The 12,793-nt window shown below is 42.6% G+C and overlaps 1 protein-coding gene across 4 annotated transcripts in view; it reads right to left on the bottom strand.

The window, feature by feature from the left end:
• pdzrn3b (PDZ domain containing RING finger 3b) overlaps nt 1–12,793 on the bottom strand; it is a 107,315-nt gene that overhangs the window by 6,136 nt on the left and 88,386 nt on the right. For all 4 annotated transcript variants that reach the window (XM_083771874.1, XM_083771875.1, XM_083771876.1 and 1 more), the window contains one exon: nt 959–1,215. In XM_083771874.1, coding sequence (XP_083628000.1) covers nt 959–1,215 — 257 coding nt within the window. The remainder of the gene's footprint in view (nt 1–958; nt 1,216–12,793) is intronic.

The raw sequence follows: 12,793 nt of genomic DNA, 5'->3' as shown, positions 1-12,793 counted from the left end.
TCAGCATCATGTTATGCTTTAGCTATTTAAAAATAGCAGATCTACAAGCTCATAGCGCGCCACCGAGTGGCGCGCTACGAGCTTGTAGGTCTGCTATTATAACATGATGCCGACACCAAAATGGGTGCCCGGTCAGAATGGGTTAATTTGACTCTGAAGTCATATAAATAAATAAATTGTGAGTGGTCATGAAAGGACGACTGCTTCTGGCACAGTGGGCAAAGCGTACCCAGACTGTCAATGCCCTTGGGCCACGCAGAGCAAAAAATACACGAAAACCCCTGACTGCATATCCAAATGTAAAAGAACATCACTGTCATGGTGCATTTGTGTGCCCTGGGATTTGGCAGCTCCATCTCTTGTAAGTAAGTGACAGGCAGAAGGCTGCCCCATGAAGCTCACTGGAGATGACATGCGGATAGTCTTGTGAAAAGACAAGATGTCCCTGTCTTAATTATTACAGAGAATGACAGGTTGGCTGTGTGTGGTGGCTGTGAAACAACCTTTTCAGAGTTGATGAGTTCTGAAATTTTTTTTTTTTTTCTTTTTTTTTACCTTCCATTAGATGTTTCATTCACTTATAACTCATTGTCCGGCAGGAAGACTGAATTAAAGGTATATTCAGTGATTTCACTCAAAAAACCTTAGGTTTCGTTTTTGGCTGTGGGACCCAGCCTTTCGTCCAATCAGGATAGAGAGTCAAAAACGAAACCTAAGGTTTTTTGACCCCCAGGGGTTAACTGGGGACAGGGAGGAACTCCTTATATGGTCAGCACACTCTATAGTAGGGAGGATTATCACAACAAAACAAAAAAATAAGTGATATTTGAATTAAGTGAAATCACTGAATATACCTTTAACAGCATCTCACTGAAAAGTCCCTTTCTACATAAGAAAAAGGAAGGTGCTTCATCACTGTGAGTACAGTGTGAGTACTGTGAGTACAGCGAGTACTCACTCCTCAGGAAGAAGATATTGCTCCAGCACCGCCATGGTGGCGGGTGCAGAGGCAGGCAGCTTGGCGAGGGCCATGATGTGCTGGAAGGTGATTTCCGTCTGGGTGCAGATGTCGGCCACGTGCGTGTCGGCAGAGGGGCCGGTGGGTTTGGGGCGCGGCGCGCGACGCAGCACTTGCACCATGATGGGTTCCTTGGCTGTACGGAAGGCCTCTACTGCCTGGTCGTGGGTGGCCTTGGACAGGTCCTTTCCATTGACCTGGATGGAGACAAAAGGTGACAACAAGAGAGCAATGCACGGTTAATCATTACAGTGGTGGAGACGATGCATGCTGAATGCATGCACAGGATGGTTTATATGTACGCACGCACACACGCGCAAAAATCTTTTCATCAGACCAGACCCTTTACTTCATCCTACTTTTGTTGTAAAACATCACCCGTGAATACCATGTGCTAGCAGCACCTTTTCCACAATTTAGGTTTGTTTATTATTCTATTGGTTAACAGATATTTAAACGTATCCAGCTACAATAGGGACATTTTCAGCTGGATAAAAAACTGAACTAATTCAAAACATTACTAATTCATGTTTTACATGAACTTGATACATTGTGTGATAAGTCCATTAAAGTCCTTATTGTAATCTTGTAAACACTCACTAGAGATCTGATTGGATCAGTCTGATCCAATAAGATCTCTAGTGAGTGACTAAAGCATGACACCATTTAGGCTTGTCCCCCTTACATAAACGCTGCAGCAGCGATATATTCCATTTCACTGATTTCAGTGAATTATTAGTGCCCCAGACTCTTTTACAGGGTCAGAGTCCGGATCAAGTAGAATCAGACCTTAATTAGAAAGAGTCTCTCTTTAATTAATCAAGGTCATTAGCGAGGGCTGCATGGAAGAGCCCTCATTTAGCTAAGTAATTTCTCAGAGGAGGATAAATCTGACCTCCCGTCAGAGACAATGGAGCGGGTGCACTGCAGTGTGTTAACCTGGGAAGATTAATTCCTGGGAAAAAAGGCTGCGGCATGCCATAGTGAAGAGGCTAATTAAGTTTGGTTGAACCACTTAAGGGTTCTGTGTGGCGATGAAAGACGAGCTCACGTGCTAATCAGTCCTCGCTCTCACACCAATACATACATACTACATCTAATGCACCTTGGGGGTAACCACTAACCACACATGAACCCTAGTGTCCCAGTTATGATAGTCTCGTGTAGCCAGACAATCTCCAAAAGCCATATAGAGTCTGGAACTACACCTGTCGAAATCCGAGCAAGGAAGCTGCCCTTTCGGTTCACGAAATTATATTTTAAATTTACATTTTATTTTTGGATTTCCACCAATGGAAATCCTCAGTGTGAAATCCTCAGTGTTAATTTGAACTACGAAGTACCACAATACGGACATTACAATGCACAGACGAAAAAGAAAAAAAAAAGACAAAACGAGTACACCTCAGTCTTGACATGATTGTACATTACAGGTCACCAGAGTCTTTGTTATTCACTACCGTTCAATAAGTTACATTGAAACGCAGTCTAGAAGGGTCCACTGTATCTAAGACTGGTTCCCATACCTTCGTGAACATTTCCATGTTATCGCGGAGGAGATAAGTCAGTTTGGCTTATCAGGGTTTGAACAGCATCACCGTTGCTCTCAATCATCACATCATTTGGAATTTGTTTCTTGTTTGGTTTTGATAGGATCTGAGCCAGGGGCTCTTCTCATTTCATAGGCTCTCCACATAGCCTCTCCTTCTGCACGGTGCACGCACACGCGCAAGCTCACACACACACACACACACACACACACACACACACACACACACACACACACACACACACACACACACACACACACACACACACACACACACACACACACACACACACACACACACACACACACACACACACACACACACACACACACGTACGTCTGTAAACATGCAAGGAATAATGCTGCTATTTAAAATAGTGGGGTTCCGTCTCCATGTTAAATTTAGTTGTCATTTACAACTCATGTAAAAGTTTCACTTTCAGTACTAATTTGAAGGTGAGGGTCTATAGAACCATTTTGGTTCGAGTGGCAATCACCAAAATAAAATAATTGGCCTATAGGGGGCGTAGTCAGGTGCCAACCCCCATCAGCGCTACCAAAATATGTAAACTGTTGTAACTTTTGATTAAATTATCCAATCTGAACATATGATATATGTATGGATTCACAATCAGGAGTAGCATTTGGTACTTAAACCTTATTACACATATAATATTACTTTCCACCCAGTATTGGTGTATATCCACAAAAACAGCAGGAAAAACGAGCTAAAAACTAGTAGTGGGGTCCCTAGACAGACCGTCATTTACAACTCAACAAAAGTTTAATTTTCACTTCTGATTTGTAGATAATGACCTATAGAGCAATTTTAGTTTGAGTGGCAAGTCTACAAATTAAAGAAATATATATTTTTGCCAAATTTCCAAAATGGCCAAAATCGGAATTATGTTTATTTGAAAGATGTCTTAATTTTCTTATTGCTGTTTTTTCTTTGTTTTTCTTGCTATATCAAGTTAATCCTGTGTGAGGAATCAACTGGATTTCAAATATTAATGTTTTGAATAATCTGATATAGAAACAAAATAAAGATGGCTGCCAATGTACATTGAATTACTACATTACGCCTAACTTCTATCCTGTTGAACCTAGAATGGTGATGTTGGTGCCTATGAATGACTAATTGTATAAAAACAAAATACATATAATAGGACAATATATAATATTTCACAAAAATGAGACAATGCAGTACATATGTGGGGAACTAAAGTTAGATATTGGAATATAATACACCACTCCTGTGTTATATTTGTTTATTTTATTTAATTACTTATACTATGTACTGCCACTATAGGGGCAGAGTAGCAGGTGTGTCTTAATTGTTCAGACTTGGTAGCTTGTTAGTTATAATACTAAGCATACTGCAGAAGAGCATGAGCTGCACTGATTGCTCTCTTGTGGTATTGATATTTTGAAGGTAAGCAAAAAAGTTAAACATGTCATGAAGGATCCTAAAGTGTTTTTTATGAATATGGATAGTCATGGAGTGCCACGATACGGTCTTCTCCCAGCGCAACTGCCTTGTCGTTTATCTCTTGGGTGAGTTCTACCTTCTGGAATGAATGGTCTGTTGCAAGTGTTTCTTCACCACAAAAGATACATTTATTACGATTAACAGGTGCACCAGTCCGGCATGATCTTCTTGCCAATGCCACAGCACATCCGGAGGCGGCGGCGTGAGAGGGCACGCAAACGTGCTGCTTTCATCGCTAACCTCTTCAAGTTCACCAAGGATTTGCTGGGGCAGAAGCGCAGTGGCAAACTGGCCTCCTCGCAGGAAGACATAGACCAACATCTGAAGCAGACGTACAGCGACCCTGCAAGAGAGCAGGAGTTGGGAGAGTGCAACAACCTCATAGAAGCCCCTGAACCAGATGTGCAGTTCGACATGTCGGAGAGGAGGGTCAGCAACCACCTCCGAAGATGGCTCGGACTACCAAGGAGCCTGAGCAGCATTGCACTCTACGGAAACACCAACAAACTGCAACTGCCTTTCAAATCCCTGGAGGAGGAATTCAAGGTAACTAGAGCCAGAGAAGTGGTTCAGTACAGGGACTCAAGTGATCCGAAGGTGGCTAAAGCAGGGATTCAAGTGAGGACTGGCAGGAAATGGAGGGCAGAGGAAGCAGTTCAAGAGGTAGAGGCAAGGCTGCACCACAGGTGCATGGTGGGCGTGGTCACACGAGGCCGAGCAGGGCTAGGTTCCTTTCCGAGTCCCCAAATGAACACCAGGGGGAAGGAAAGGCGACGCCTTGTTCAGGATGAGGTGAGAGCTGCAGTGGAGGAGACCAGAACCTGCAAGGCTGTGGGACTGAAGCAACAGGGAGCTTGGACGAGATGGGAGAATGCGGTTGAGAGGAAAGTGACCTGGGCAGAGCTTTGGAAAGCTGAGCCTCACCGCATCAAATTTCTCATCATGGCAGTGTATGACGTGCTTCCAAGCCCGTCAAACCTGCACATATGGGGCATAGCAGAGACACCAGCATGCCCACTGTGTTCCAAGCGAGGGACCCTGGAACACATCCTCAGTTGCTGTACAAGTGCACTTGGAGATGGACGGTACAGGTGGAGGCATGAGAGAGCCTCAAGATGGCTGTGGCTCAAAAGAGGGGAGCCTTGGAGTCATGGTAGCTAGCTAGCCGTCTGGACACAAGCTCTAGGTCTGATCAACCCTGGCTGGGTCACCTGGAGGAGGGCGTATGATGTTGAAAGACCCGAAACGCCCTAAGATTCCAGGAACATCACTGAGGATGTGTCCAGACTAGGCATCAGTAGATGTATGTACACAGTCTTATAACTAACAAGCTACCAAGTCTGAACAATTAAGACACACCTGCTACTCTGCCCCCTATAGTGGCAGTACTGTACATAGTAACTAATAAAATAAACAAATATAACACAGGAGTGGTGTATTATATTCCAATATCTAACTTTAGTTCCCCACATATGTACTGCATTGTCTCATTTTTGTGAAATATTATATATTGTCCTATTATATGTATTTTGTTTTTATACAATTAGTCATTCATGATAACATAGGTATAGGCACCAACATCACCATTCTAGGTTCAACAGGATAGAAGTTAGGCGTAATGTAGTAATTCAATGTACATTGGCAGCCATCTTTATTTTGTTTCTATATCAGATTATTCAAAACATTAATATTTTAAATCCAGTTGATTCCTCACACAGGATTAACTTGATATAGCAAGAAAAACAAAGAAAAAACTGCAATATAAGAAAATTAAGACATCTTTCAAATAAACATAATTCCGATTTTGGCCATTTTGGAAGTTTGGCAAAAAAATATATTTTTTTAATTTGTAGACTTGCCACTCAAACTAAAATTGCTCTATAGGTCATTATCTACAAATTAGAAGTGAAAGTTAAACTTTTGTTGAGTTGTAAATGACGGTCTGTCTAGGGACCCCACTACTAGTTTTTAGCTCGTTTTTCCTGCTATTTTTGTGTATTTACACCAATACTGGGTGGAAAGAAATATTATATGTGTAATAAGGTTTAAGTACCAAATGCTACTCCTGATTGTGAATCCATACATATATCATATGTTCAGATTGGATAATTTAATCAAAAGTTACAATAGTTTACATATTTTGGTAGGGCTGATGGGGGTTGGCACCTGACTACGCCCCCTATAGGCCAATTATTTTATTTTGGTGATTGCCACTCGAACCAAAATGGTTCTATAGACCCTCACCTTCAAATTAGTACTGAAAGTGAAACTTTTACATGAGTTGTAAATGACAACTAAATTTAACATGGAGACGGAACCCCACTAAAAGGACCTGACTGATGCAAAAGAATTGCATGATCCAGTGTTTATCTTTTCCAGCTCATTAGCCATGTTATTATTCTTTAGCGTCTCACCCTGACATTGAACACACACACAGTACAGTGCAAACACCACCACATCTTAGGATTCATTTGGTGATAAACATACAGCTGCTTGCTACCGTACGTTGCCCCTGGCTAGACTGGTCTCATTCTGATTCATAGCATTAGTTAGCACCTCTCGACACCAGGAGGAGGAACTGCAACGTCTAACAGCCTCCAGACATAAACTAATGTCCTGGGCATTTTGCACAGTGAAATCCTTGGTGTTCATTTGAACTACGAAGAGATAACAAATGGAACAAAATCAAGAAATGGTTCCATTTGTAAACTCTTTTGGGTTAGATCAACACAGAGGATTTTACAGTGTGCTGCCTGTTTCTGCATGGAAGTCATTGTGTGTCTGTGTGTGTGCGCGCGCGCACGCTCGTGTATGCATGTGCATGCATGTGTGTGTGCAATGCATGTGTGTGTTTACTGAAAACGCTGATATGAAGTGGGCTGACTGTGTTCATGCACAATCATCTCAATATTCTATAACAGCACCTCTACCATTTGGAGCAGTGATGTTACACATCAGCTGAGAGGAACACAAGTGCCTTTCTCTTGCTCGTCCTCACTCTCTCTCCATACATGGCTCAAACAAACAAACCTCGTTGCCAGGAGTCCCAGGACCACTTGAAGACTACAAACCAAAGACAAAGCATTAGCCCCCTTTCTCTAGGAGCCCGGAGGCGCATTCTGCCTCAGTGCCCTCAAAGGGTTGAGCCCCCCACAGCCTCCATTCACAACACTCACCTCTGACACAGCCTGGCCCCTGTGCAGCACACTGGGAAAACACACACAGTGCTCTCCCGACACAATACGCCGCTGTTTGCCACCGCTGTGCTCCCCAAACGATGTGAATTAACCCGGCTCCTCTAAATCACAACCTCAGCTCAACTTCAGCACTTGCGATTAGCGAAAAACACATTTACAATGTGGCAAATGAGCAGGGAACACCACAGTTAAGAAAATCAGTTTGAAGGTTTTCAGCAACTAGTTTGGTATTTGTGAATGCCCTGCAAAACTTAAGAGCTGTTGGATGACGCAGGAATGACTTAATCAACCTCCTCTGGTGGCTCCTCAGAGAGGAGGAACTAATTTAATGAGAAGACAGCGGCAAGGTCTGCCTTAAATGCATATTAAAGTGATCTGAATCATATGTCTGTTGGTGATTTGCAAGTGTGGGTTTGATATTCAGAGCCTATCTCATATTCAGAGCCTATCTCTGGTCTAGTATTATTTAATTAAAATATTGCATTAAAAGTGGAATGAATTATAAACCAAGTCTTACTGTGCAAGACTTGGCTCTGCTTATTTTGAGGATATTTAAAGGTTGTGGCCGGTTTTATCACTGGGATCTTTGATGGATAGGCCAGCCTCCATCCTGTGGGTAATAATTAGGGCCAGCAGGGGACAACCATGCCTCAATTCCACACTCACCATCATCCCTGGAATGCAAATCACGTCAGATTGAAATCTTGATCTGCGAGTGTGTGTGTGTGTCAGATACACATGCCATCTTTTCCCTGATTGCCAACCAGCTGCCAAAAATGCTTATCTGTGAGATTTGGGAGAGCAGTCCCTCTCACTGTCATCGCCATAGCTCGAGGAGGACCTCAGGTGAACTCCATTAGTGGAGAAAGACTAGGGCTATGATAACATAATTCACTTCTACCATATTATAAAAATCATATGGAAATCACATAGGAAAGGCCTTGCGGAATGCTAGCCAAATTCACTGGACACATTGTGTAAAATTACTCTTTGATAAGGCTATTGAATCTGCAGCTAATCCTTTTATAAAGCAAAGCACATCATTAAAGAGCCACTGTTTCTGTTCCTGGGGGAAATGCAACGAAGTGAATAGAGTGGAAACTTTGCCAGCCAGGCTAACGGTGCTTTTCACTGGTGGGCAGAAAAGCCCTGGGAACTTCAGACCATAGACGATTCAGGAAGCCTTGAGAGCCAGGGCTCTTGCCTCTTCTTTCTGCTCCGATACACTTCCTTAAACAAATTCTTTAAAGTCTGTATTTGTGGAACAGAGAGAAGCATTGACGTGATAGAGAGCATGAAAGCTTGAAGACTTACGATCCGGGGGCCTATATAGCATTTGATTGGCAGTCTGAATATGGGTCATTCAGCTTTGAAAAACAGTTAATCCCTCTTTTATTTCACATCTAGCTATTTTCATACAAAAAAATTAAAGGAAACATAACCGAGCCAGTGTGCAATTGTTTCTCACTGCTTGTGTTAAGTATCTGTGTTTACGCGTTGCTATACACGGGTGTATTTGTACACTTTGTGTGTATTTAAGTGTACAAGTTGTTCTTTTTTTTTACTTACTGGAGAGGAAACCCTTTGTAGTGTTAGACTTAAGTCCACAGCAGACGTTATTTTGCGCAGCATGCAGGCTTACTGAGGATTACAGAACAAACGGTGAGAAACGTAATGCCGCATGAAAAAGACACCACTGTTTACTTTTCTAATCTGATTTAAGCATGGGACATTCTGTTATCCAGCAGATCAATTAAAGGACCCAAATCACCTCCTGTAGGCTTTACACTGCCCTCCTCAATTCACAACGGAAGGTTTTAATCAAAGAAAGTGCTGCAAACAACATTCTATTGACTACTGGACACATAAACGAAAGACACCGCTTCTCTAGATATATACGTGCAGGTAAAACATGGGCAGGTAGGGTGGGCCTTACCATTTGAGAGTCAATCTCTGCATCAGTAAACACTGAAATGATTAATAGCGCAAACCTTAGAATGCACAGAGAAGTTGAGCAGATAATATTGCAGCAACGTCTTCCATTGTTCCTTCACAGCGAAGATAGGAAAGGGACAGGGGATATGGATGTATGGACCTGTGACACCCTTGATTAGGCCTGTTATCTCTCTGCACTGAGCCAGTCCCTCTCCCTCTCCATCCAGAGACATCCATGTCTCCTCTCCTGTGACCTCCACTCGAAAAGACTTGAGCCTGCACTGCCAAAACTGTGGAAATTCTTAGTAAACTACTCGTAGTCAATGTTGACTAAACAAATAGTTTATCTAATTGACAAATCTGTGAAATTGTATTTTTATGCAGAAGGACCTCTTTAGCTTAGTTATTCAGGAAATGCCTCATTCAGCATGGGGGGGGGCAAAACTAAATAATCATCAAATGGATTAATGAAAAAGTCTTGGTCGACTAAGACCAAACCGACCAATTAATGGAGTAGTCTACAATGAGGGGGAAGCCCTTACCTATGAGTCCATTAGTCCAACACAATCAGCAAAGTCAAGTTCAAGCTCGAACAAAGTGATCAAACAAGGCTGCAAACAGCCATGCACTGCCCCAGCAGTTAGCCTACATGGTGCAAACACCAGAACAGACCATTGTGGGCTGATGATAATGTCAAACAGGCAGGCAATACATTATTAAAAAAGGATCACACATCACCCTGGATGTAAAATCTCCACAGAATAGATTCAGAGATCATAGAGTCTCATTTTCGGGGGAATGATTGGAACACGCTGGCCGGGGAAGGAGCCCATTTTCCTTTTTTCCCCCCTGCGACATAATGAGGAATAATGATCCTCAATCATCTGCCTTTAAATGGCCCCAGCAACGAGGAGTTCTTTAATAGCTGGTTATTGTCCACTGCTGAGATGTTTTATTCATTAGGTAGCACACGCACATACGCACACACATACAGTGGATTTGTAGCCTTTTCACAGTGTACATTCTGGCTAATGATATATATAGGGTTATCTCTTAATGATACACTATGACTAGCTCACTTATGAATTACCCATCTGCCATCTCTAATTAAAAGGACTGTTAAAAACATCCATCAGGCATATATGCCCTCTAATAATATTTTTATTTTATTTTAAGGCTTACAATCTTGCAAGGTAATCTTGTAAAATAAAAAAATAAAAAAATACAACTAATCTCTTGATGCATCTGCACACAGACAATTACGAGCACTACACAATCCCATTGGAAGCTCTGTGTAAAAGGATCAGGGCACCGTGAGCCCATCCTGCATGATACTAAACTAACAACATCTGTGCTTCCCAGATGGGACCAAAATTGCTATGTCTATTTTGGAAAACAAGCCCCTGTGCCTTAATGGCAAATTTAATAACCTCTGTGACTCTTTGGTATAATCTCTGTTTTGTCAATTCTGCTCGTTGTTGGTGGTTGGGGGGGGGGGGCAGCTCGCATCCTGCCATTCCAAAGTGAATGAAAGGTTATGCTTCCCGGTTCACAATAGGACTCAGCGTGGTGGAGGGTGGAGCAGTATATAAGCATGGTCGACACAGTGCATGCGGTGCTGAACCGCTGAAGATCTGATCAACTTTCTCAATATTCAAAATCTTCATGTCTAAGTTTGATCAAATTGAGTCTTTAACCCATTCTGACCTGAGATCAGATTCTAAAAATGTCTTCTACATCCCGACAGTTTTCTGAAAAAGCTATGCTTTAGCTATTTAAAAATAGCAGATCTACAAGCTCATAGCGCGCCACCGAGTGGCGCGCTACGAGCTTGTAGGTCTGCTATTTTTTTAAACATAGCTTTTTCAGAAAACTGTCATTTTCAAACAGACATTTTTAGAATCTGATCTCAGGTCAGAATGGGTTAAATTCTCTGCCATGGCCTCGGGGGACAGCACTGTGATGTGTCTGCGCTGTGCCTCACTGTTAGCATGTACAGTATGTACTGAGTCACTGACTGACTGTGTCTCTCTGAGGGCACCCCTGTGGCTGCCAGCCACCTGCTCCAATGCTTGACAGATGTGATGTGTGCACCGGGCTGATGTCTATTACAGCACACGCACACACACACACACACACACACACACACACACACACACACGCACACGCACACGCACACGCACGCGCACACAGACTCCCCAGCCTCTCCCAGTAGCCACTGATCTCTCTGCCTTTTGTCCTTCCATGCTGTCTCCGTCAAGGCCCGTTACAAGGGGCGGACAGAATACTGAGCACTGCAGTTCCCTTTTGGTCGTCGCTCGGCCATATATTGACGAGGCTCCTCCAGGCAGTGGAGGTCAGCGCTGCTCTTCTTGTACAAACATTTCCATCTCAATTTTCTGTCTGGTCAAAAAGATGTCATACTGAGACTGTCTGGCGGACGGCGGGGACAACTTGGCCTCTTCAACCACGGGTGACATTTTTGCATTCCACCTCCCGGTCACTCATAATAAATTGCGGCCTATAATTATATATTTGCACTTGACATGTACTGTAGGACACACACACAACCCGGTTTCTAGACTTGCTTTTCCTAAGTGGATCATTCGATGGACAGAAAGACAGATTCTGCACCAGAAGGACAATAACACAGATTAGTGCCGTGCGGAAACCAGAGCCTCAATGGCCGGCTTGTGTTGAGGCTCTAATTAAGATCTGGGCATTGTAAGAGCCACAGCAAGGCGCCACAGCCATTATAGGGTACTTGTGGGGAGATTAGCAGCCCTAGGACTGTCAGACAGAGTTTCAAAGCCCTCTAGCTTTAACCGTCCAGACAAAAGCAGCTGAGCTTACATCTCGGCATGGTGCTTACCTTTAGCTTTGAAGACACACGGTAAGGTTCACTGCTGTCATAGGGTTCAAGTTTAAAAGAGACCGGCAAGACCAACACAGAGTTCTAATGGGCTCGATCAAGAGAGGTTAGCTCTGAAGATTCCCATTCAGGCGTTATTAAAAACCACCAACTACTGATTCTTTTTTTCATGTATGTATGCAGAAGGTTTGTTTTCTTTTTTCTTGTGGTTAAAATAATTAGCTTTTAAGCTGATTTCATAAGATACTGCTGAGGTTTCAAACTGCACAACACAATGGCTACTTCCAAATATGTAACTATGGATTCATTAAAAATGCTTCCAGAATACATTTATGACATTCTACCACAACACACAAACTGTATAGTGTGCCGTGCCTATGCCTCGGCCAACGCCAAACCACAACAGAAAAAAAATCTGCTCTGCTAAGAAAATCTGCTTTAATTTAATTTAGTTTGTATTTATTTTTGTAATTATCTATGCATGTATTTTGTGTATATAGATATATATATATATATATATATTACATTTTTATTTTCCTCCAGACTGTATTTCTGACTATCCTTGGGATTGTGGGTGGGGGGAGGGTGGGATAGGGAATTGAGTTTTATCTTTTTATGCTTTTAATGCTTGCCCCTGGGCTTGTTACAAAAAACCTGAATAAAAATATTTTGAAAAGAAAGAAAGAATGAGATGCACTCTGTTGATACTTGAGATACGGGGCAAAATTGC

This window comes from Protomyctophum parallelum, assembly GCF_964188405.1.
Source record: "Protomyctophum parallelum genome assembly, chromosome: 8".
Lineage (NCBI taxonomy): Eukaryota > Metazoa > Chordata > Actinopteri > Myctophiformes > Myctophidae > Protomyctophum > Protomyctophum parallelum.
Note: the sequence above shows the minus strand (reverse complement) of the source record. Positions and strands in the feature narration are given on the sequence as shown.